At 35.7% G+C, this 27,300-nt stretch overlaps 1 protein-coding gene and 2 pseudogenes across 2 annotated transcripts; all 3 read right to left on the bottom strand.

Annotated features, from left to right (window-relative positions):
- Nucleotides 1-426: 426 nt before the first annotated feature.
- On the bottom strand, nt 427-3,753 carry LOC143596086 (beta-ureidopropionase-like). Its single transcript, XM_077074948.1, has 6 exons — nt 3,619-3,753; nt 2,822-2,929; nt 2,561-2,749; nt 2,261-2,488; nt 1,950-2,174; nt 427-999 (listed from the first exon to the last, which is right to left on the bottom strand). Exons 1-6 carry the CDS (start codon nt 3,751-3,753, stop codon nt 634-636), a joined length of 1,251 nt encoding a protein of 416 aa, XP_076931063.1. The 3' UTR covers nt 427-633.
- Nucleotides 3,754-5,592: 1,839 nt separating this feature from the next.
- Nucleotides 5,593-18,896, bottom strand: LOC143596091 (ABC transporter G family member 1-like; annotated as a pseudogene).
- Nucleotides 18,897-20,070: 1,174 nt separating this feature from the next.
- LOC143596090 (ABC transporter G family member 1-like) lies at nt 20,071-26,271 on the bottom strand (annotated as a pseudogene). Its single transcript, XR_013146645.1, has 8 exons — nt 25,968-26,271; nt 25,655-25,734; nt 25,037-25,501; nt 24,827-24,913; nt 23,796-23,909; nt 23,528-23,725; nt 20,875-20,961; nt 20,071-20,778 (listed from the first exon to the last, which is right to left on the bottom strand). The product of XR_013146645.1 is annotated as an ABC transporter G family member 1-like (transcript).
- Between the last annotated feature and the right edge of the window lie 1,029 nt (nt 26,272-27,300).

Genomic DNA, 27,300 nt, shown 5'->3' with positions numbered 1-27,300 from the left:
TGACAGCTTATCTTAAACCAAAACCCTAATCTTACAATTGTTATGGAAATTAGTATGCAGACTTCTTCAGGCGATGCCCCATTCTCATCAGAATAGAGTATAAAGTATAAACTTACTTCGGTTATTAATGCATTGATGAATAAGAAATAACAAAAATATAATTGTATTCTTTAACTGAACAGATTATGGTTTAATCGATGTGTTTGCCACTTGTCTTCTGATTAACATAACATATATAAGTAAAAATTAGCACTAGACTACCCTTGACTATACACAGATAACTAATCTAGTCTAATATACCCCCCAGTCTGAGGAGGATCACGAATGCTGACTGGACCTGAAATCATTGAACAGCAGACATGGAAGGCCCTTTCGTAAAAACATCGACTAGCTAGTATCAAAAGGGAACGTGTAAGACAGCAATCTACTCTAGTATTCTTACATCAACATCAAAGCAAATTTTATTATTTTTTTTTCACACAGCAATTTAACATCCATAATACACTGATAATGATAATACCAGAAACTATAAACGAATGATCACCAAGTCTTTCATTTCAACTTTAAACCACTGGAGTTAGCATGCATACATGACATAAAGCAGCATGCTATATATAAAAGCATTTCCAATTTTTAGAAATGATTTTTAGGCAACAAAGGATCAGAAATCACCTGGGGCTCGAAATCAGGCTTCACGTATCGAGAAAGCATGTCGGCATACAACTCAAATCTAGCCGTCATACGGAATCCCCATTTGTCCTTTAGTTGTCTGCAGAGGTTAAGATCCATATCTGAAATCAACAACCCGTCTCTGTTCCTTGAAAGTGATGGTGTACACGAAGCATCTGGTGCTGAAACATGACTTGAACCATAGAAATGACCAAAGTCTGCATGTTGTGGTTTTCCATCACCCGATGTGAAGGGGTTTGGAAACACCTCGGTCCCAACCCGGTTGATGGACCCCACATAGTAACTATTTGCTATTGCTGCATTTCGCGCCTAATAAAAAAAAATGCATGTGCAGAGTAATCAGATTACAAACATTTTCTAATTTAATTAGCAGACTCATAAAGTAATTAATTTGTTAAATATGACTGCAAACCTGTATTAGTACAACAATTTTTTGTAATATGTGTTTCTTTTATAATAACGCTATTTAGAAGATTTCATATATATGAATACATTTCACATGACTTTCAACCTGTTTGACTGCTACTTGGCCCATTTCCTTTTTAGTAAAATCCTTTAGCTTAACCATTAAAAAATACATAACTAAAACTGACCCATTTGGACAAATGGGTCAAAATGGCAACCGCTTGCAAAAATGGCTATCAAACATTTTGGATAGGCTTGTAAATGAACTGAACAGAACACAAATAGATTCATGGTTCGCTTAATATTAACTGAATAAACAATCGAACGCAAACAATTAAACGAACAGAGTTTTCTTTACGTTAGTTCATTAACAGTATAAATATACGGTTTACGAACATCACTGAACATAGAAGAACAAACATAACTGAGCTAAAACTGGTTAAAAATAATGTGAAGAACAAATATTTGTTGGGCCTAAAAAAGTTTTTAAGTTAGATTAAGTTGTAATGGGCCAAAAAACTTCAATTAGACTATTGAACTTAAACAAATGTAAAATAACGAATCTAAATGAGCGAATGTAAATGTACGTTGACAATCACAGATGAATGAACGAGACATTTGTTCATGTTTGCTCGTTTTACTAAATAAACAATTCTTTTTGTTCATGTTCATTGACTTATGAGCATAAATGGCGCTAAACGGTTCACAAGCAATTCAATTAATGTTCGGTTTGTTTACAGGCCTAGTTTTGGACAATTTGTCATAACAAAAAATATACATGATTGCTAATTTTTGCCCAAAATCACTATTTTTCTGCATGCAAAATATACAATTTATCAAGAATATGCGTGTACCTCAATGGGCCACATTGGCTCACTGAGTTCACCAACAGTGGCAGATGGGTTGAACACAATTTCTGCACCGTTCAACCCAAAGGCTAACCAGTTTAACGGATGGTGCCTTCCATAGCATATATTGACACCAATCTTTCCATATGCGGTCTCAAACACAGGGTGCCCTGTATTGCCCTCCATATAATATGTACTCTCGTTAAAATCCCCAACTCGCGGTATATGATTCTGTCATAAGAATTCCCATTTCATTTTGCATTAACGTTAACTTAAAAAAAAATTAGAACGATTTAGATAGTTAATTAAGAACTAACCTTCCTGTGCTTGCCAATTATGTTACCATTATTCCCAATAATAACTGCAGTATTCCAAATAGTCTCCCCGTGTTTCAAATCTCTCTCGAGTATTGGGTTTACTATGACCATATTATATTTCCTTGCAAAACTTTGAAGAAACTGAGTTGACTCGCCATCTGCAGGCTCAGCAAATTCACACCATCGTTTCTCACGGGTGCAAAAGGCAAAAGGCATCATCCATGCCTCCTATATTTTAGTCATACATTACTTTATTAATCCAAAGATAAAGAAAAATCTTGTTATAATATTTTGGCTTACTTGTAGACATAATATGTTGACCCCTGAAGCACCTGCTGCATCGATTATGGGCCTCAGTTTCTGAAAGATGGCTTTCTTCTGGTCAAGAAAGGGTTCGGTTGTTGGTAGAGCAATCGAGTTTTGAATTAGTCCAACTCGCACTATACGCGGTTCTCTCAGTAATTCCTTATCAGCATTGAATTTGAATGCCTGTAACATGAATTGATAACCTTAAGTAAATCACATATCAAACATTTATTGTTAATGAAGATAACTGCCTGCCTGAATATCAAAATCATGTTGTGAGGACAACTGTTTGGCGGTTTCTACAACTGTCAACAGCCCGAGTGGTTTTCCACAATTCAGTCCAATAAGCAAGCGGCTAACTTCCTGCAAAAGGTTACAAATTACATCATTAAGAAAATAGCAACACGATTCAAGAATCAGCAATGTACAGTTGCACCTAATGCCTTTTGATATTATCTTAAGGTTACCTGTTACAAACAGGGCTGCTTATAAACTGAACCTCACAAGTTGTGCAAATACGTATAACAGATTGTTTCTCTATTAATCAAACACCTGGCATAAACGAATGAAAATCCTATATGAATTCCACAATCAGATATTTGTTTGTTTCATAGTGAAATTAATTGTCTCTCATGTTCATAATAAAAGGTCTCATTCTTGGTCCAATAGGATTAGTAGTCGCCAGTTGACCACCAATAAAAAGAACAGTTAAGCTGACTTCTCAATTTTGACTTAAAAAAGTCAACTTGCATCATTCTACAATTAGAGCTAATTATTTTAAATCCGTATCAAACTTAAATCCAACAAAAACTAACTCAAAAAAAAAGACAGTATTATGTATAACGTAATTTCTTGATTACAAAGAAATCCTAATAAAATCACATCACATCTTCTGGTAATGGTAATTATGCAACAATAAACCCTAGCTAAAATGGAGCACACATTAACACAACAAAATTAGAGCACAACAACAAACAATCCAATCTAATCGAATGATTATATACTTTTTGCAGTAGTAAACACACACTGTAATAATAATAATAGTTAGATACCTTGTAAATTTGGGGATCGAGAGACGATTGAAGGAGGCGATGAAGAGATTCAAATCCACAAATCGAACCATCTGTTGTTAATGGATGGTTTCCATTGTTATCATTATTATTTACAGCTTCGTTCTTCGTCTCCATTGCCAGTTACGTATTGCACTCTGTTATCTCAACTATATTTTATTTTAATTAAATTTACAATAATAGTCCTCCAATTGTGCCTAAACTAACTCTTTGGTTCTCTAGTATTTTTTAATTTGTAGCTGTATCTTGAGTAAAATACCAAAACATCCTCATTAAAGAAATCTCTCTTTTTGCCAATAATGTTACATCTATCATTCACCAAATATTCTTTTGGTTTCAAGTGTAAAGTTTTAGCTGATTTAGTATCAACTTATCATGACGTAACATTCATTAACATAATTTTTTTTTCCCTAAGGCCGATATTATTGAACAAACAATAAAGCTAGCAAGTAGCTAGGCAAATACCACCAACACTCGATTACGAGTCACCGAAGCTACAAAATTTATTAAAACCAAGAATCTCAACCCATCCTCACAGGTTTCTCCTTAACTTTTACCCTAGGAAAACTAGATCTTCGAATACCCTTCTGGATTCTACTGATTGAGACTAATTTGTTGTCATTATTATTATATTATATATTAAAGGAGAAACACTGCTACAGTATTTTCTTTAATATATAGTATAATTTTGCACTTTAGTTCTTGAATTTTAGATTGTTTTAATTTAGTCCATCCAAGTTTTAAATTGTTTTAGTTTTGATTCATGGCATTTCTTTTTGCTAAACTTTGTTTACTTTTCATTTTAGCATCCCAAAGTTTTCATGGTTTTAGTACGTACCTTAATATGCTTTCCTTCCCATATAGTTTTTTTGTTATTACTTATACATTTAAGTTATTGATTTTTTGGTAATCTTTAGCATACGATATTTTAAAAACTTTAGTATGTCGTTACGACATGCTCATATTTTTATATGTCATGCCATGAAAACGAAGTCGTATTCGCAATAAGTTATGTAAGTTTCGATGAAAACGAAGTTTTTTTCGCAATAGAATATTTTTTTGCATTGTAACCACATATCGAGTGTCGGTACCACATCAATGCCGTAATGAGCCGAACTAATACCAACCAAGTTCTTTTGATAGTTAGACAAACTTTTATTTTGTTGTGCCGAAGTGATATTCGTTACGACGTGTTTGCGTACTCGCGTTTTAATATGCGGGTTCGTTGTCGAGTTCCCCGCGCAAAGCGTGTCAGGAACACTCTAGTTATAATCAAAGCGACAATACATCTTTTATTATTATAAACATGGAACAACCTCTTTTTGAAACACCTTAATCATCCGATCAATTTTAGGTATATAGCTTTATTATACTACAATGATAAAGCTTGAAAGTGAAAATTATCATGTTTTGAGCATGTTATTTAGGATTTGTATACTAGATGTCACCCTTAGACACAAATGTGATTTGCATTTAAACACACATTTATTTAAAGACCAACAAATGACCAACCGGGAATATTTCATGTAGTGAGTATTTTTTTTAAGGTGAATGCTGCGTTTTTTTTCATTCCACTAATAGTAACTAAACTGTAGTAAATGTTGCCTATAGCTGATCTATATCAAAATTTGTGACCGTTTTTTCTACAACAAATACATGTTTTGTATAGTGGTTCATGCTAGTTAATATTCTTAACGAGGAGAAATAAACAAACACAAACATATTAATTTTCTTAACAAACAAATTTGATCATGAAATTTGGTTTTAAATATTCGTGATCGTTTATTTGTTCAGTTGAAAATAGATGAGCGAACATGACGAGCAATCTCAGTTCGGTTTTACTACCGGCTAGTCTTAAGCAATCAATCAAAAAGCATTTTGAACTATATAAACACCGAAACAAGAATGGTAATACATTTGTGCACATGCTGAATGGTATGTAAACTACAAAATGACATAAGAATTCAAAGGCACATTTCTTAGCGCCTTGGTACACCGTGTTCAGGGTTCATGTATGTATCGTAAACGAAACTTACTAGACATATGGGAAACAATTGATCATACAACTATACAAGTGTACACAATATTCTAGTTCCTGAAAGTATAGCTTGACATGAAATCTCTAATGATAGGCCCCACCTTCTCTTTTGTCTTGATGATACAAAAAACATTATCCTATACGTAACAACCATACCAAACAATATTCCAAGATCAACCCATTTAGAGTATTCCATTTCGACATGCAACACGCTTGTCAGTATCGTTTCACCATTGACAGTAGGAAGACCGCCTGGGTACGCAGGGAACATAAGCCCTTCAAACTCATTTTTATACAACCCTTCTAATGCATACCTATGGAATGAAATATAGTACATGGGGTATTTCCAAAAGACATGAGGTAATTGGTTTGGTAACCGAAAGAACCCGGCACCTAGAATCATCAACCCTTGGACTCCGATACCAGATATGATGCCCATTAGCAAATTTGGCACAATGGCAGCTACAATCATCATTTGACATTCAACCAACCACATTGTCATCAAGATCACTAATTCGAAATATATGAATTTTTCGGGTTTTCTTTGGAGCCCCGTGAACGAGTAAGCTATGGCTCCTGGGATTAAGGAGATGAGAAGCAGGTACGGTGTTGAAGAAACTGCGTGACTGATAACATATGATCCTACCCTGTAGGGTCCATTTTGTCTTTCGCATTCAAAAACCTGCATAGGTTAGTTACAAATACAATGTTGTTAGAAAGGAATTTAGCTCGAGTACATTTTGTTTATTCAAACAACATACACAGGATGTTTCGACAATAAAACCTTTGTTTCTTCTACGAAGGAGGGGAACCTGCCAATGGCTAGAAATGTCAGGAATGAAGAAACAAACAAAATCATTGAAATCCTTGCCTGTGTGATTAATGATTAAAAAAAAACATTCTCAATACTTAGAATATTTTTCACGATACCAAATCATATTCTTTTAACCTTTTCCTATAGCTACAAAACAGCAAGAATTGAAAATAAATGCCTAATTAGGCAAGCATGATGCATCTACAAACTGTTTGGTTAACATATTTTAGTTAGTATGAGCCTTAAATGGTGTCACATTTAAAAGATAAGGTTGCTTTTATGGTCACATACAAACAAATTTCTATATAAAAGCGTCCAAAATAGGGATGTATAAAAACATTAAAAAAACACGTCTAGAAAAAGGGAAATAATTAAATTATGATTTGAACCCATCGCCTCCCAAACACCAAACACAACTGTTAACCATATGGCAAGCAAATTATTTAATAACTGATGATATTTTGCACATCTCATAGTAAAACTTACATTGATGGAGTCAAATTCGAAACCGATTTGGTAGAAGAATGTTCCTAATGCAAAGCCCAATGCAATATATGTTGGAAATAGTGGATCGGTTCGGTTAATTTAACGCGACCGACCGAGTTACGATCCGTGAGAGTTACACCTTAGGCAACGAACTAAAATCCGCTTAACCGGTAAATGACAAATATAACTATGACGGAATTATTATTTATAATAGTTATAAATAATATAGTTTATTTACTAACTAAATACATTGGTTCGGGCTTTAAACGAAGTTGGACTGAGTTGGATCTTGTGGCCCGTTAAATTATTTGTTAGTAATAACTATATGATTATATATATAATTATAATAATAATAACCTAATGGGAATTGATTGAAGACCACTCCAAATCGGCAGAAACATAAGGAAGAAAAACCACCGTCCACTTGTTCTTTTTCCTTGGGTTTTATATTGTCGTGCAGCACCACTGCAGCAAAGAAAACGCCGCCGTTCCCGCGCCGCCGTTTGATGTTCTTGTTGCCTGTTGCTACTAATCGGAAACTGCCGTTGCTGCCATCAAAGGTTACCAACGCCACTGTCTAGTTACTTGTTCGTCACCTAGCATCGTTCGTTGAACCTTGGTGTCTCAACCGGTTATTCATTAACCGAGGTATATATTATCTCATCGGTAGTTAATAATATGTTGTTTAATATTAACGTGCTCGTATGGTTTTGTAACCGGATCCTGTCGGGTTTAATTTCGGTGCTGATTAATTGTATACTTTACGCTGTGTGCATCTATTAATTAATTGGATTAATTATTATTTGTCATATTTATTAAACCGGTTTTAATAAGTAAATTTTTGACTGATCATCACTGAAACCCAACAGTGGTATCAGAGCCTTGGTTACAACATACGAGTCGAATCCGGTAATTTTACCGGTTCTACATCATAAACTTCAAGGTAGTTGACGTTTTTGATCTAGATAAGATATTAGGGCAATTTTAGTTTGGTCAAAATTTTATTTATTTTAATTTGACCAAAATATTGCCCGACTTATTTTTCGTTGAATATGTAAATCTGGCCTGACCTTGTTTGTATGGTTGAATGATTTTTATTTTGGTCATATGGATGGTTCAAAAGTTGTATTTAGTTTTTGGTTTTATTTTATGGTTTTTGGCCACCTTGATGGTTCAAAATTGTAATAGATAGGGTTTAGTTTTTCATTACTTGTATTAGTGTAATTTTGTAATGAAGAAAATCCGAAGGAAAACTGAGGACGAGCTCATTGAGTTCTTGAAGTCAGTGGGAGTTACCAAAGATGACGGAATGCACCAAGAGTCCATCCTTGTGGTTGTTTTGTGTTGTGACTGTAACACCCCGACCAAAGGCGGATTATACATCGGGGCGCCACATATTGTTTCATTACTCGTGACACTATTGGGTGTCAATATTAAATAAATATATTCATTCACGCACGTGCAACGTAAACACAAGATAACATAAATCATTATATTATAAAACAAAATATTCGAACAATAGTAACTTGTCTTGATACATTTTAATCTAGGTCCAAAAGTGAAAACGTCCTACGTGTCCACAAGCTCCAAATGTAGCTACAGCAAACCTGAACATGTGTTAAAATAAACGTCAAACACTTGCGTGTTGGTGAGAAATCAAGTTTAATACAATACATAGATAACAATAAATCTGCGCGCAACATGTGTATGTCTGGTTTTCAACAAGGGTGTAATCTGATCGGGACCAACTCTAAGATTCATAGACTGCCAGTGCTCACAATTGAGCTCACAAACAAGACAAACTGTGCATGTGTAAACAAAAGAGAAAATCATAAACGATAGTTCTCCCGTGTTCATCTAATAGTACCATGAAAACTGCGGAATAGACCGACAAGACGGTTAATGATCCACACATACAAATAAACAGCCAAGTCTACGTCCTCAACACATGGGATACTGCGCGACTAAAGTTCATAAACAGTTTAAGACTCTAAGTTTGTATGAACACATGAACATCCCAAAACATTAAAAATAAAAAGGGATTAGGTACGAGATTACTCACTTGATAATCGGTGTGAAGATAGGTAAAGCAAGAACCAAACAAGCAAAGTTAACCTATAATTAAAGATTATTGTTTTAACGATTTGTTTTAATGTCTTGATTATAAGTTAGCATAATTAATAAGTAAATTATTATATAATATATATTACCGGAAAAGCAGGGTAGAACAGGGAGGAAGACGGAGGCAAGGAGAGAGAGAACAGGAGAGTTTAAGTGCTTTGTGTGTGTAGTGTTAGGAAATTAACATTATTATTTATAGAGAAACCCTAGGGAACACAATCCCTATAAAAGGGGAAAAGATCTCCAAAAAGTAAAAGATTTCAAAAGCAAAAGATATCAAAAAGCATAAGAAAACAAAAGCAAAAGATATGGAAAGATATGGCAGCTGCAGGGGACAAGGAAAAGCTGACAGGTAACAGTAAACAGGCATGGGAGGGTCAGATAAAGGTACTGGTCAAGCATGGAAAAATAGATCTCAAAAGATATTGTCAGTCACTTTTTCTGCCAACCAATGGGGTTGGTGCGCATGCTGCGCCGAAAGTAACTTTTCAGACATAAGACAGGTTAGGTCAACAGCACAGAAGATAAGACATCACAAAAGCAAACGGCTAGATTAAACAGGAGAAAAGACTCAAGGGTTAAACGCGAGAAGGCATCGAGCGCGAAGGCAAAAGTGCGCGAGCGCGAAGGCAGACAGAACCAACCTTAACGCGTCGCGGGAAGAATTATATTTCTAAGCGCGCCGCGGGAAGAACTTCAATTCTAAGCGCGTCGCGAGAACTATATTCCTTAGCGCGTCGCGGGAAGAACAGTATCCATAGCGCGCCGCGGGAAGAACTAAAATCCTTAGCGCGCTGCGGGGACAGTTCGTCTCGCGTATCGCAGTAACAGGTGGTCTTCACGCAGGCTTCCTTGTAAAGAGTCTGGCGCGTGGAGCTGCGCAGACAACCTTAGGCGGGAAGGAACAAAGGACAGGTTCAAGGCTTAAGGGCGGGACGGCGACAAGAGAAAAGAGAGAAAGAGGCGGGAAGGAAAATATATATTATTACTAAAAGTAAAATATAAGTAAAAATAAATATTAAATCATAAAAGAAAGAGATCGGATCGGAGAAACGGGTACCTGGGTCTGGTCGGATCGGGTCAGATGTCACAGTGACCCCTTGACCCGATTGATCTTGCTAATAGGCTCTGGCAAGATCAATCAGTTATCTTGGTCATTTAATATTTACATATTCTTATTTGCTATTTTGGTTGCTTGCTTGATTATAATAGGTTATAATACCACCAACCTAATATCAAATATATTAAAATAAATTAACCAATCATGTTTTGCAAAATTAAACTAAATTTAATTTTCCATAACAAATAACTTAATAAGTAAAACTATTAACTTAAAATTGGTTGGTATTATCGCGACAAACTTAGTTTTAATAGGTTATCTAAAACTAATTGTCCTGAGAGATGAAAGGGTTCATCAAGTTGTCTCGATCAATAAAGTAAAACTGGACTTTTACTCTATTCGGTAATATTTAAAATTAATTCCAATTTAAATCAATAGTTTATGTCATCCTACTATAAGTCACACTTGAGGCATACTGCGAAACTTCAAGTGTTTGGAGCTACAGCACCGCACTTGATTTCTAGTCTATCCCTTCAAGGTGAAAGGGTTTCGTTGACACATCCGGCTCTTTCACAAGTGACTATACTAGGGCGACTATTACTTTACTCTCTTGTTACGTGCTACAGTTGCCTGGAGACTAAGGTGGGCATAGATGAGGCTAAACGTATCTACTTAGGCAAACGTTGTCTTAATGGACCTCATAAACGAGAGTTGTGCTCTATCCACAATTGGCAATCGTTGTCTGTCTGCCTAACCACTTACTAATGTTGTGTGCTACAGCTGCCATTAGTAACTGGAAGCCAGATTCTCAAATTCCTATTTACTAATGTCATTGGGTCATTAATAATAGGATTAAAACATCGAAAATACTAATAAAATTTACTTTTGCTTAATTGAACAGATGTCTACTGATAATACCTCCTCATTCACCCTCAAGGCTATCCTTGAGAAAGAAAAGTTGAATGGCACCAACTTTCTTGAGTGGCATGATCCGGTTACAAAACCATACGAGCACGTTAATTTCAACATGAATGGCTGGGTGAAGACAGTGCCGGAGCTTCATGGAATGCTCAAGACGGCTGAGATGAACATTCCCGCTAAAAACAATCAAGTTCTTATGGTTCGATCTGCTGGTGTCGTCAAGCCTAAACCCAAGAACCGGGGTCATAACGGTAAAGGCAAGAAGAAGGTTACTGTTGCTGCCAGGAATGCCACCAACACTAACAAAGGTGTTGCAAAGGTACCGCCGCCACCTCCTGAGGAGCGCCAGTGCTACAAGTGCAACAAAATGGGACACTAGAAACGTAACTGTCTTGACTACCTTGCTGAGCTGAAAAGGTAAAGGACCAACGGTGAAAGTTCCTCTAAAGGTATTTCTATATATGTTATTGAAGTTTTCACTGCCTCTAGCAACATATGGGTATTTGATACCGGATGTGGTTACCACATTGTTAATATCTTGCAAGAGCCTGAAAACTGGAAGAAGCTGAAATAAGGCAGCATGGAACTCATCGTTGGTGATGGGAAGAGAGTCCCAGTTCTTGCAACTGGCACATATCGTTTTGCTTGTCCGTCTGGCCTTGTAGTTACTTTGGATAACTGTTTGTTTGCATCTGGTTTGACCAAAAACATTATTTCAGTTTCTTTACTATTTGAACAAGGATTTAAGTACGTTTTTAATAGTAATGCTATTTCTGCCTACTTGAATGATATCTTTTATTTTGAGGCTAAACCTCGAAATGGTATTAATGAGGTTGATGTTCAAATAAACAATAATGTATATAATCTTTCTAAACGTATCAGATCTGGCATCAATGATACATTTCTATGGCATTGCCGACTTGGCCACATAAGCAAAGCACGAGTTAAGAGACTCCAATCCGAAGGGATTCTTGAATCCACAAGACCGGACTCTTTTGATGACTGCGAATCCTGCTTAGCTGGCAAACTCGTCAAAGGCTCCTTCACTCATAAGAATGAACGAGCTAAGGATCTGCTTGGCATCATACATACTGATGTATGCGGTCCCTTCAGAACCATGTCTAGGAATCATGAAAGATACTTCGTTTCTTTTATTGACGATTATAGTCGATATGCCTATGTGTATCTCATGAAACAGAAGCATGAAACCTTTGAAAAGTTTAAAGAGTTTCAAAACGAAGTGGAATACCACCTCGGGAAAACCATCAAAATGCTTCGATCAGATCGAGGCGGAGAGTATCTCAGTTCAGAATTCATACATCATCTGAAAGAGCGTGGAATTGTTTCACAGCTCACTCCACCCGGCACACTCCAACACAATGGCGTGAGCGAGAGGAGAAATCGAACCTTGCTAAACATGGTCCGATCAATGATGTGTAGAACTAACTTGCCTCACTCCTTTTGGAGCTTTGCCCTTTTGACCGCCGCCTGCATTGTCAATCTGGCTCCAACTAAAAAGGTAAGCAAAACCCCATATGAGGTATGGCATGGGCGAAAACCCAATTTGTCTTTCCTTAGAGTATGGGGATGTGATGCTTATGTCACTAGTGATTCTGACGATAAGCTCGATCCTCGCGGCGTAAAAGTTGTTTTCGTCGGATACTATAACCAAAGCGGATATTATTTCTTCCATCCTGATACAAATGTGATTTCTATCAAAAGGAAGGGCCACTTTCTCGAGAAGAAAATTCTCGATCGAGGAATTGGAGATAATATTGTCGATCTTGAAGAAATTCAAGAAATACAAACTACCGCTGAGGAAGTTGGAACGTCTGATCAACAAGTTGTTGTTGCTGATACATCGGACATGAACACAAGCGTTCGCAAAAGTAATAGGACTCGCGTACCTAACTCTAAATACCTATGGCATCTAGATGGTCCCGAGGTCCTCTTAGTAGCCGAGTCAAGCGACGAACCTACTAATTACAAATCTACTATCTTAGATACGGAATATGAGAAATGGCAAAATGCCATGAACGTCGAGATGCAATCTATGCGTGACAATCAAGTTTGGAACTTGGTTGAGCTACCCCCCGAGTGTCGGGCAGTAGAGAGCAAGTGGATTTTCAAGAAGAAAACCGACATGCATGGAAATGTGCAAACTTATAAAGCACGGCTAGTCGCGAAAGGTTTTACTCAAACTCAGGGTATTGACTATGATGAAACCTTCTCGCCCGTTGCTATGACTAAGTCGATAAGGATATTACTTTCCATAGCAGCGTATTATGACTACGAGATATGGCAAATGGATGTCAAAACTGCTTTTCTTAATGGACATCTTTCTAAAGATGTCTATATGGTTCGGCCTGAAGGTTTTGTCGATCCTAAATATTCTAACAGGGTGTGCAAACTGAATAAGTCTATTTATGGACTTAAACAGGCATCTCGCAGCTGGAATCTTCATTTTGATGAGAAAATCAAAGAGTTTGGTTTTATCAAAAATGAAGATGAGCCTTGTGTTTACAGAAAGGCAAGTGGGAGCACTATATCATTTCACATCCTGTATGTGGATGATATACTGATCATTGGAAACAACATCCCTATGCTTAAGGAAGTTAAGAACTGGTTGGGCTCTTGTATCCTAATGAAAGATCTTGGTGAAGCTGCTTATATTCTAGGAATTAAGATCTACCGAGATAGGTCTAAGCGGCTTCTAGGGCTAAGTCAAAGTACATACATAGACAAAGTAATGGCATGCTTCTCTATGGACAACTCCAAGAAAGGAGCTCTCCCCATGGCTAAAGGAACCGTGTTGAGCAAATCGCAATCTCCGGCAATAGACATTGAAACTAAGCACATGCAAGCGATTCCATATGCTTCAGCGATTGGTTCTATCATGTATGCTATGTTATGTACTAGACCTGAAATCTCGTATGCACTGAGCATGACTAGTCGTTTTCAGCAGAACCCTGGCATTGCTCACTGGACTGCTATGAAGAACATTCTGAGGTACCTGAAAAGGACGAAAGACATGTTCTTGGTGTTTGGAGGAGTGGAAGAAGAACTCACTGTAAGGTGTTACACTGATGCTAGCTTCCAGACTGACCGAGATGATTCTCGCTCGCAATCAGGATATGTATTCACTCTCAATGGAGAAGCTGTTTACTGGAAAAGCTCCAAGCAGAGTGTGGTGGCGGATTCCACCACCCAATCAGAATACATAGCTGCATCAGATGCTGCTAAAGAGGCTGCTTGGATGAAGAAGTTCATCGCTGATCTCGATGTGGTTCCGAGTATTCATAAACCAATCGAGGTGTTCTGTGATAACACAGGTGCTATTGCTCAGGCCAAATAGCCCAGGTCTCATCACAGAGCCAAGCACATTCTAAGGAAGTTCCATCTCATTCGGGAAATAATGGAACGAGGAGACATCATAATAAGCAAAGTAAACACATATCAAAACCTAGCTGACCCGTTCACTAAACCGATGACTGGACAAGCATGATCATCATAGAGATGCTATCGGTCTTAGCTTAGCTAGTAGTTTGTTTTGATTTAGTATTTGGATGTGTGAACATTTAAACAGTTATACTTTTGAGTTCTCTTTTGATTTAATGGTTAAATGCAAATGTTGAATAATATAACTGTGTTCAATTTTAATACGTTTAATCCATGAATATTGTATTCTAAATTATCCGTAGTCGGTCAGACTCGTGGGAACGACTCTGAATTAAGACTATTCTGACTTTGGACTCAAGGAGTTGACTTCCAAACTCACAGACCTCATTATGAATGACGTTGGATGTAACTCGCATCAAATCATCTTCATGGATCTTAGTCATAAGATGTTTTGATATTGGTGTACTCATTTAGTATCCTTAGACCTGAGATACATATTAGAACTTTCGTTTACCAAAGGCTATTCTTTGATCAGTGTCAACCGCTGTCGCGTAACTGCCAGCTATAAAGGCATTGGTTGGGAATAATCTGAAGTTCAGTGGGAGTTGTATGTATTCAAGATGGGATTCTGTACTCTTACATGACATGTAACAGTTAGACATCTTGGCGCCTTCGTTGATTCAAACTGGTGAAGTGTGAGGCCTCACCTAAACTTACTATGTATTTGATTGGACCACTTTGATTCTAGATCAAGAACAATAATGATTGAACGCCATATGAGATTGAATATGATCCATGTCTCATTGTTCAATTGATGTCTTATACGGAAAGGATAAATGACGACGATTACCGTAAACTCATTATCTTGCAATAGTGTATTCCAAGATGTTTTGCTTAATGACTTTAAAGTGTCATAACTTGTTGGGGGCAACAATGTGTAGCTAGAGCACCGCTGATTGTCTGCGTTAAGGAACTTAACCGAAAGCCGTCCAAGTGGGAGACTGTTGGAAATAGTGGATCGGTTCGGTTAATTTAACGCGACCGACCGAGTTACGACCCGTGAGAGTTACACCTTAGGAAACGAATTAAAATCCGCTTAAATTGTTTAACCGGTAAATGACGAATATAACTATGACGGAATTATTATTTATAGTAGTTATAAATAATATAGTTTATTTACTAACTAAATACATTGGTTCGGGCTTTAAACGAAGTTGGACTGAGTTGGATCTTGTGGCCCGTTAAATTATTTGTTAGTAATAACTATATGATTATATATATATTATAATAATAATAACCTAATGGGAATTGATTGGAGACCACTCCAAATCGGCAGAAACATAAGGAAGAAAAACCACCGTCCACTTGTTCTTTTTCCTTGGGTTTTATATTGTCGTGCAGCACCACTGCAGCAAAGAAAACGCCGCCGTTCCCGCGCCGCGGTTTGATGTTCTTATTGCCTGTTGCTACTAATCGGAAACTGCCGTTGCTGCCGTCAAAGGTTACCAACGCCACTGTCTAGTTATTTGTTCGTCACCTAGCATCGTTCGTTGAACCTTGGTGTCTCAACCGGTTATTCATTAACCGAGGTATATATTATCTCATCGGTAGTTAATAATATGCTGTTTAATATTAACGTGCTCTAATGGTTTTGTAACCGGATCCTATCAGGTTTAGTTTCGATGCTGATTAATTGTATACTTTCCGCTGCGTGCATCTATTAATTAATTGGATTAATTATTATTTGTCATATTTATTAAACCGGTTTTAATAAGTAAATTTTTGACTGATCACCACTGAAACCCAACAATATATATACCAAGTCGCAACCAGTAGTATCCAAGATCACGATACATGTTTTTAAACGATCTAGCAGATAGCACCATACATTGTGTAATGAAACTGGCTTGCAAATTAACTTCCTCTTTCGTCGATCAGATCTCCTTCCTTCGATTCACAAATAAAAGATTTGTTAATGTAATGATCTTAAAAACACAAATATATTATCATGTGTACCTCTACACATAGAGTAGCTATTTCCTTTTGAGTTTCCATATATACTTCTGACGACTTGTAAGCTTCAGCAAGTACATGGATTACTTCATCAGAAGCGTTTCCGACATCGGTGCTCTATAGCGCGAAAAGGAAACTTAAACGTAAGTGAAAGGTTCATGCTATAGCTTCCCCCTCCCCCAAGCAGCCTTCCGCAAAACACTCAAACGGTCGTTTTGACAAAAAAATCAAAATTTAAAATTATTGGTTTCGAACGGTATTCGAACAACCATTCTGACTATTGGGGGTCAAAATTTGAAAATTATTGATCAAAACAACCGTTTGATCAATATTCAGACGACTATTCTGACCATAGACTATCAGCCATCGAATATTTTGGCTGAATGACAATTTGAAAGGGTTTGGAATTAGATGTGAGATGATGAGTGTATAGATGTCATTTAACAAGAACTTTAAAGTTTAGTGTAAAAAGGAAAATAATGACGAAAATAATGGTACAAGATTGAAATTTCTTTAAACTTATCATTTGTGATTTTTTTTTTTGGGATTAGTACATGATTTAGAATTGAAGTAAGAACTTTAGGCGCTTTTATTAGGAGGTTCTCTAACCATACAAAAGTTGTGGAGTTTGCTTGAAGGGGTATTGAACTGCCTAAATATACAAGAACTTCCAATAAAACGCATAGTAAGTACGTTGAATCTTAAATCACCTAATATTCCAAAAATTTTATATATACACACACACACGCACTATATATATTATGTACTGTGGTCTTAGCTACCTCATCAAAATCTGTATTAATTGTCATTAGGTAGTGATCCGCAGGACTTTGTAGCTCTGGACAAGGAAAGCCATTTACTGCAAAAAACTGATGGTACCAACAAAAGTAGAAGTTACGTTCATGCTTTGAGATATTGATATCCAACAATATAATATTGTAATAATCTTCATGATCATAGATGAACCTGGTTTGATGAGAAAGTAGGCCCAAAGTATAATGTCTTGCCCAGAGACAAAAGACAAGATTGTTGAAAAGCCCAAAAACTTGACTACTAGGTTGATGGATGGCTGTCACAACCGTCATCTGGTATTGCTGAGTTAGCTTGGCAATCCGGCCCATGACATGGTAAGACGATGCGCTGTCAAGACCGCTTACTGGCTCGTCCAGTAGGAGAAATTTGGGATGTGTTAAGAGCTCTAAACAGATGCTTAGGCGCCTCTTTTGACCACCACTGAGTTCTTTGATCCCCCAGCCTCCTATTCTTGTGTTCATGGAATCTTGGAGCCCCATCTCCCTTATTGTTTTATCAGCTCTCTCCATCTTCTCGGATTTTGGCATCGACTTGGGCAGTCGCAGTTCAGCCGAGTAGTAGACTAACAGTTAGAGTCCATGTTAATACTTGTTCTTGTGTCATGTATGCCTACACTAATTTCAAAAATAAAAGGAGTAAGCATGATCATATATGCATATTACTATGACCAAAAATAAAGACTACTTTCCATTAAACTTCCTTAAAAGGGGGGACGAGTGTTGAAGATCTAGGTGATAATACCATGGTGCCATATGCAAGTCTTGATTTGTGTCCATTGATTAGAATTTGTCCGGTTTGCCTTGTGTTTGAAGCCAATCGCCCTATACGCTCGTACAATTAATGCGTAAAACGATTTGTGTACATATGTATTATTGTGGTCTTCCCACTTTTCTATACAAAAACACAAAAATTACAAAGAGCTCGTGAAACACACAAGGGTGTAAAAATGGAAAATTTTTGTGGAAGTAGGTTGTTTAGAGACTGGTACTAGCTTCTAGGTGTTTTCCAAAACTTCATCTATGCTAATTCCGTAACAGTTTTTCATCGAAGTCCATGGTGTTAGCCTGACACCACATGGTTAAGTGTACAATTTAAATTCCAAGAAGTTAAAAAGAAAAAAAAATCAAGAAAACAACTAGAGCTACCAAAAAATCCTTGTAATACAATTTTTCTTTTTAAATAAAGAGTTACATACCAGCCAATGAATCAAGGAGAGTAGACTTGCCACATCCAGAAGGACCCATAATGGCAACAATCTCCCCGGGTTTAGCATAACCAGTGGCATCAGTTGGTATATATTTATATCCATTCTTCCATGCACTACCATTAGAGCGTGAAACAGCTACTCTAAGCTTCTCCCATGTCAAATAGGCTCTGGTCCCTCTTTTCTTCATCAGGCAGGACCCAGCCTCAGCAAGTTGGATGCAACATCCTTGTTCATCAACAAGATCTGGACATATTTCACTATGTTTTCTAAAATTAGCCATGATTCAAGATCAAGAACTATAAAGGAATTTAGGCAGGTAGTGAAACAGAGGGTGGATTCATGAACCATGAACTGAGTGGGAGCTACATATATAATGGCAACATAAGAAAGGAGTTAGCATTAAATGGTGGCAGAGTAAGATAAATATTAAATTACATGTAATGTTGTGGATGAGGGTATACTTCGAGCGTCCGTAACAACAAACATTCTCAAACCATCATATAAACTCTACATTCCAAACAAGCCTAAAAAACACTCATTTTCATCCACAAGCAGCCATCAGAAATGCTATTAAAAGTATTTAAAAAATATCTATATAATATTCTTTGTAAAACAGGCCAACCCTAGTCATCCATTTGTCGCCCGAGTTCTCGGACTTCGCCACCCACACACATTGCCACAATGGGCTAACTCCGTAATAACTTGTCCGTTTCTGCCGGTGTAATTCGGACTGCACCCGCAAACCTCTTGTTGTGGGTGCTCTTTGTAGTGTTAATCACTCAATCATCAAAAGTACAAGGGGTCATATTGTAAATAGTCAAAAAGTATGTTTAGTTGTGTTTTGATAGAGTCTGTAAAGTCTAGGGGCTAGTTGTGTCAAAATGGAAGAATACAACTTCCATGTCCAAATGTCAATTTAGGGTTTACTTTAAAAGGTCGTGACTTTACCGAACGTACCGGTTCATGGTGTATAAATAGGGCTAGAATGTTGTATTCAAGATTCACCAGATTAAATGTTTCAATCAATAGTTTTGTCTGTTCAATCCTTGTTCATCTATATTTCTTATTGTCAAATCAATTACAAAGATCATCAATTGGGCCAACAGGTGTTCTTGGCGGGGCTAGATCTATTCTAAACCCATTTCATTCCCCTAAGTTTGTATCAAAATTCGTAAATGATTTTCTAATTACAAATACACTTTTTTTTAGTATTGGTCTTTGTTTGTCTAGAATTTTAATGAATAAATACAAACAAACACGGGCACACTCAATTTTTTGACAAACAAATAAAACAATAAACTATGTTCATTTAATTAATAATAATAATAATAATAATAAATGAACAACACGAACTATATTTCATTCGATTTGTTTAGAACCTTGTTTGCTCAATCAATAGAAAAATATTTTTGAACTATATAAACCCCAAAACAAGAATGATAGCTTATATGCAATAACTTGTCACTTCTCATACTCTTAAGCATATGATGAATGGTATAAAAACAAAAAAGAAATTACATGAGTTCAAAGGCGTATTTCTTAGCCCTTGGTACACACCCTATTTAGGGTTCATATAGGTATTGTAATTGAAACTTATTAGACATGTGGGAAAGACTTGATCATACAAATGTACGTTTCCTAGTTCCTAAAAGTATAGCTTGACATGAAATCTCTAATGATAGGCCCCACCTTCTCTTTTGTCTTGATGATACAAAGAACATTATCCTATATGTAACAACCATACCAAACAAGATTCCAAGATCCACCCATTTAGAGTATTTCATTTCGACATGTAGCATGCTCGTCAGTATCATTTCACCATCGACAGTAGGAAGACCACCCATGTACGCAGGGAACATAAGCCCTTCAAACTCATTTTTATACAACCCTTCCAATGCATACCTATGGAATGAAACATAGTACATGGGGTACTTCCAAAAGACATGAGGCAGTTGGTTTGGTAACCGAAAGAACCCGGCACCTAGAATCATCAACCCTTGGACTCCAGCACCAGATATAATGCCCATGAGTAAATTTGGCACAACTGCGGCTACAATCATCATTTGGCATTCAACCAACAACATTGCCATTAAGACCATTAATTCAAAATATATGAATTGTCCCGGTTCTCTTTGGAGTCCGATGAACGAGTAAGCTATGGCCCCTGGGATTAAAGAGATGAGAAGCAGGTACGGCGTTGAAGATATTGCGTGACTGATAACATATGATCCTACTCCGTAGTGTCCGTTTAGTCTTTCGCATTGAAAAACCTACATATGTTAATTACAAAATACAATGTTGTTAAAAAGGAATTTAGCTCAAGTACATTTTATTTATTCAACACACACATATATGTTTCAACAAACCTTGGTTTCTTCAACAAAGGAGGGGAACCCACCAACGGCTAGAATGGTCAAGAATGAAGAAACAAACAAGATCATTGAAACCCTAGCCTGTGTGATTAAAGAAAAAAAAACCATTATCAATACTTAATGTATTATACATGATGCCAAACTATATTCTTTTAACTTTTTCAATAGCTACAAAACAACAAGAATTGCAACCAAATTTGCTCTAATGCATGATACATCTTTACTCTTCAATATTCAAACAGTTTGTTTAAAATATTTCCTTTAGCATACGGCAAATATTTTGTCTGTTTATTTCTCTAAAAATAGTGCTGCATTTAAAAGATAAGGTTGCTTTGTTTTGTTAGGCACATACAAACAAATTTCCAAATACATCCATTCAAACTTAAGACGCATATAATCTACTTACTCTAATAAAGAAAATAACCGATGGTACATGTCATTTGAAGATTCATTTATAGTCTAAATTTCTGGTTCAAAATATTTTTATATTTTTTAATGAAAAATATTTATGTCAGTGTAATAAAATATATCAATCTATCTTTTAATCAAATAACTAATTATCTAAATTATAATAATTAAAAGTATGCAAGTATTTATCTCAATATAATCAAAATTTTAATATATTTAATGAAATTAAATCTACTTTTTATATTAAATCAGTATATACACTTTTGAGTGTAGGAGATTAATGTGGTAAAATTCAAAAAATGATATTTATAGGTCTAAGAATAAAGACAAACAGAAATTATGAATGAATAACAATTTTATTCTCAGATATTTCATTCAACCTCTATGAATCCACAAAGTTAATTTTCATCAATTTCTTTTGAAAATGTAATACAAACGTGTTTTTTTATTTATGCTAATTTTATATATGATGTTTCTTTATGTCATTCATAATTCATAATGGTTATCAACTTTTGTTAGAATTCGATATTTTATTTAAAAAAATATAATTAAAACTTATAAAATCAATAGGTACATCTTTTTTCGTGATTATAAAGAAATTGTGTGAGAATATACCATGTACCGTATGAATATTCCAATTAGAAAATATAATTTGAACTTATAAAATCATTTGATTATATATATATATATTATATATATAATCATTTAATTTCTATAGCTTAATTGTATTTTTTAAACAACCCGTGCATCACACAGGTTTTTAAGCCAGTATATATTATATAACACTATAGGGTGCTCGCACGATAAAGTTAGAATACGGTTAGCGATAACATGTTAATTTTTTTCAATTGAAAAAATATAGCAATACTCAAACTAAAGAGATCAAATAAATTTCTCATTTTTATGGTATAATTTTTTTTTTAAAAAAAATTAACATATGAAAAGGTTGTTTAAGGATCAAATGCAAATCAATCTTAATATGAAAACAATGAGAACCAATTTGTTATTATTATTAGGTTTGTTTTTATAAGTTTTTATTGTTATTTCTTGTTCGCATTAGCTGATTTTTTATTACTAAACGTTATAAGTATTTGTTGACTTATATTTTGTTCTTATTATTAGTTTTTTTCTTATGCTGTTATAAATATTTGTTTTATTATTTTGTTGCTAATTTTGATTTTTTTTTTGTTATTATTAGGATTTTTTCTTTGCTATTATAAAACAATGATTATGCAGATTGGTATTGGTTTCTATGTTCTTAATTTTGATAGATTGATATTGTTTACTACATTCTTATGTTAAGATAAGTTTGTACATAAACCTTCCTCTGAAAAGGTTATGCACATTTAAATTTGTGGAGGGGAGATGGTTTACTAACTAAATTAAAAGAAATATATAGATAAAGACAAGGAAAAAAGTTGTATCTGTTTAGTTTATTCAAATCTTGAGGAACAGAGGGAAAGTAGTAAGTTATTTAGGGGCTGTTTGGGATTTTTTATTTTCACCTCTTTATAACTTACAATGAGAACTTATAGGTTACAAATTTGTAACTTATCAACATTTCTTCTCACATAATAAGAAAACCCAAACATTATTTTTTAACTTATCATAAGCCATAAATTATAAGAAGGTAAAAATAAGGAATCCCAAACACCCCCTTATAATCAAGGATGATGAATGGAGGTGTCTAGAAGACACATATGTCATCTTAATCTCTAAAAAACATGCAACCGGAGTTGTATCATGAACAATAACAGTTGTAACTTAGATTTTAAGATGGTAATTTAAAATGTTTTATATATAATATAGATATGTTAACAGTTGTCCTTTATTTGGATTTAGCAATTTCTTCATTCCATTTTCGCTATTAAAACAGTTTGAAAAACTTACATGATTATAGCATAAAAATGTTTGATAAGTATTTTTCTTTTATTACGAAACAATGTTAAATAACCTAAATACGTATAAAATTTGAGATATTGTCATTATTATAAGAATTGTTTATGATCTAGCTAGTTCATTAAGTTTAGTATATTTCTTTTCCTAACTTTGTTATTGATTAAATAACTATCATGCATCAATTAATACGAAAAAGACATGGACATACAAAGTTAAAACGGATTAAATAACTATCATGCATCAATTAATACGAATAAGAAATGACATAAAAAGTTAATAAGGAGAAAAGGTGGGGCTTTTGTGTTGAATTAATGCATAATTAAATTAATGTACAACTTACATTGATGGACTCAAATTCGAAACCAATTTGGTAGAAGAGTGTTCCTAATGCAAAGCCCAATGCAATATATATACCAAGTCGCAACCAGTAGTATCCTAGGTCACGATACATGTTTTTGAATGATCTTGCTGATAGCACCATACATTGTGTAATGAAACCGGCTTGCATGCCTCCTCTTCCCTCAATTAGATCTCCTTCCTTCGATTCGCAAATAAAAGTTTCATTAATGATCGAAAAAAACATGACTATAATATATGATCATGTGTACCTTTGCACATACAGTAGCTATTTCCCTTTGAGTTTCCATATATACTTCGGATGATTTGTAGGCTTCAGCAAGTATATGGATTACATCATCAGAAGTGTTTCCAGCATCGGTATCCTATGGCGCGAAAAGAAGAATAGTTGAATAAAATGTAACAAGAACTCTAAATTTTAGTTAAAGAAGAAAAGAAATTTGATGAAAATAAAGGTGCAAGGTTGAATTCCACGACTTGTAAAGGGTTTAAATTAAGACTTGTATATATCTACGTATCACTCATTTAACGAATTTTTTGGATTTGCGGATTCAACTAACTTTTAGGTGTTTTATTAAAAGTTCTTGTACTCCTAGCAGTTCGCTAAGCGAACTTCATAGAGACGGAGCCAACCTTGGGGAAGGGTGGGGACAGCGACGGTCCCCGGCCCGATCACCCAAGCAGACTCAAATTTTATATATAAATTTCATTCTTAATGTTTAAACTTAATTACTCAATTCATTTAAGCCCAGTAAACCTATTTCAAAATTTAATTGTTTAAATCCAATAAAAAACCCATTTTCCTTAAAGCCCAAATTTTTCGTAGCCCTTAGCCCAAAATTTTTTAACCATTTCTGGGGCGGCCCTGCATAGAGTTTTTTTCCCCCCCACCAAACTTAAGCCTTCGGTTATAGTTTTACACCAAACTCTATGTAGTTCGCTTGATACCTGCTTACAGGCTGGGCAGCAAAATTTCTAGAAGTATAAGAACTTTCAAAAGAACATCCAAAATACTTAGCTGAATCCTATACATAGGTTTTATCGTTATGTTTACGGGTCACGGGTCAAAGTTGTGGATTAGTTCATGGGTTTTAATTAATTAATTTGTTTTAGTCAGGTGTTTTAAATGCAAAGTTTTAGGGGTATATATGTGGTTTGTAGTAAGTGTGGGATGAAATTGAAGAGTACATGTGTGCTCCATAAATTAAATAATCTTCCGTTGGTCCTGCCTCAATAAATACTGAAATGATTGAACAACAGTATACTATTTAACAGCTCCTACCTCATCAAAATCTGTATTAATTGTCATTAGATAGTGATCTGCAGGACTTTGTAGTTCTGGACAAGGAAAGCCATTTACTGCAAAAAACTGATGGTACCAACAAAAGTAGAAGTCACATTAATTAATGCTTTATGATATTGATAGCATTTAACTATTACTGCATGTATTTGTCATGATCATTATTCATAAGATGAAAATAAAGATTGTTACCTGGTTTGCTGCAAAAGTAGGACCAAAGTACAATGTATTTCCCGAAGACAAAAGACAAAGAATGTTGAAAAGCCCAAAAACTTGACTACTAGGTTGATGGATGGCTGTCACAACCGTCATCCGGTATTGCTGAGTGAGCTTAACAATCCGGCTCATGACATAGTACGAAGACGCGCTGTCAAGACCGCTCACCGGCTCGTCCAGCAGGAGAAATTTGGGGCGCGTAAGGAGTTCTAAACATATGCTTAGGCGACGCTTTTGGCCACCACTAAGTCCTTTGATCCCCCAGCCTCCTATTCTTGTGTTCATTGAATCTTGGAGCCCCATCTCCCTTATTGTTTTATCAGCTCTCTCTATCTTCTCGGATTTTGGCATCGATTTGGGCAGTTGTAGTTCAGCTGAGTAGTAGACCGATTCTTTAACGGTTAGAGTCCATGTTAAAACTTGTTCTTGAGTCATGTATGCCTACACTAATTTGAAGATGTGTAAGCATATGTAATCATGTGCATATCTATTAGTACGTTAAAAGATAAATATATATATATATATAGCAAATTTTCCATTAAACATTTATTAAAGAGGGTCCAAAGTCTTGAAGATCTTGTTCATAGTTCATACCATGGTGCCATATGCAAGCCTTGATTTATGTCCGTTGATTAGAATCCGTCCGGTTTGTCTTGTGTTTGAAGCCAATCTCCCTGCATGTTCGCACTACTAATATGCAAAACGATTTTTGTATGTACATAATATGGTCTTATGGAAATAGGTTGTTTAGGAACGACAACGACAACGCTAAGCAGTTTAGTTTGCTGCTGAGTTCTCATAGACAACAAACTTCCTAGCTAGTATTACTAATTTAAGAAAAACACCAAGTATTATTCTTGTTACTAAACCACCTACAAAAAAGGTTTAGAAATGGAAAAGTACATACCAGCCAGCGAATCAAGGAGAGTAGACTTGCCACAACCGGACGGACCCATAATGGCAACAATCTCCCCAGGCTTAGCATAACCCGTGGCGTCGGTAAGTACGGATCTGAATCCATTCTTTGTTCCTGCACTTCCATTAGAGCTTGAAACAGCTACTCCAAGATTCTCCCATGTCAAATGGGCTCCACTTTCCTTACTAGTACTCATGACACTGGGCTCAGACTCAACAATTTGGATGCTGCAACATCCTCCTTGTTCATCTGCAGGTTCTGGACATATTCCACTGTGTTTTTTAAAACTACCCATCAAGATTCAAATATTGGAAACAGATCGTTTGAGAAGTGTATTAGCTAGGAGTTTGGCGTCATGTAATGAATGGGAGGCCACGTATATAAAGGCATGCAAGGTAGGAAAGATGTGGTATTAATTAACACCTGATATTGACTGTCTGGGCTGTAAGTTTTCTGATAATAGGTTTAACTTACGGGTTGAGTTTGCCTTGGACCAGAGTAAGATAGCTGTTCACGTCAAGGCACTATTTTCTACTGTAGCACATGTCTTTTTATAGACCATTTTCATGGTATTAATTTCGGGATAATCATCAAAATCTCCATCACCGGTCAACTTCAACAAAAATGTTCATTTAATCAACCCCTCCCCAAAACGCATATGTTGTAACTCATTGATCCGATCACTTTTTTAATCATTACTCAACGGGGTTTTTAAACAAACGAATTTTGTCTCTTGTCCAAAGTAATATTGTCGGGAGCCAAAATAAATATCGTTGGAAGCCAAAATAGCACATTACAAGGCCTATTTTGGTTCATGAATGTACCATTAGTCATACACTGTAACATCCCGAAATTTCTAAAGTAATATTTAATATATTATTTGTCGGGTGAAATAAACGAGTTAGTGGAACGATAATAATGATAGCAAAATATGAAGACTTAGTAGGATAATTTGATGGGATTAGATATGGACCAAAAGGAAATATGGGCCTTCGGTCCATGGGCTTAAGGGAGTATAAATACCCCCTTAAACCCCAATCATTTCCATTCCATCCATTTATTCATCCTAATCTATACACACTCCAAAACACACAACCCGAACCGAGATCCAAAGGCAAGGACCCGAGCTCGTTGGTGCTAGATCGTCGTGACGAACCAAAGCAATAAGACCAGCTCGTGTTCGTAGTTCGACTCATTTACGGTACGTTTATATCGAGAACATGTTCGTTTAGGTTTGGATTAGTATAGAAATGATAGATCTGTGTTTGTATGGTAAAAACGAATCCTACAAAGCTAAACTTACTGAAAATGGTTAAGATTTGAT

This window comes from Bidens hawaiensis, unplaced genomic scaffold, assembly GCF_021521415.1.
Source record: "Bidens hawaiensis isolate Kalapana, Puna unplaced genomic scaffold, B.hawaiensis_p1.1 tig00046039_1, whole genome shotgun sequence".
Lineage (NCBI taxonomy): Eukaryota > Viridiplantae > Streptophyta > Magnoliopsida > Asterales > Asteraceae > Bidens > Bidens hawaiensis.
Note: the sequence above shows the minus strand (reverse complement) of the source record. Positions and strands in the feature narration are given on the sequence as shown.

What these genes read in the sequence shown, in the direction of transcription:
- LOC143596086 (XM_077074948.1), bottom strand. Translation starts at nt 3,753, where the DNA reads ATGGAGACGAAGAACGAAGCTGTAAATAATAATGATAACAATGGAAAC. An exon ending in TCGATCCCCAAATTTACAAG is followed by an intron (nt 2,930 to 3,618) that starts GTATCTAACTAT and finishes AACCTTTTGCAG; the next exon opens with GAAGTTAGCCGCTTGCTTAT. An exon ending in TCAACATATTATGTCTACAA is followed by an intron (nt 2,489 to 2,560) that starts GTAAGCCAAAAT and finishes ACTAAAATATAG; the next exon opens with GAGGCATGGATGATGCCTTT.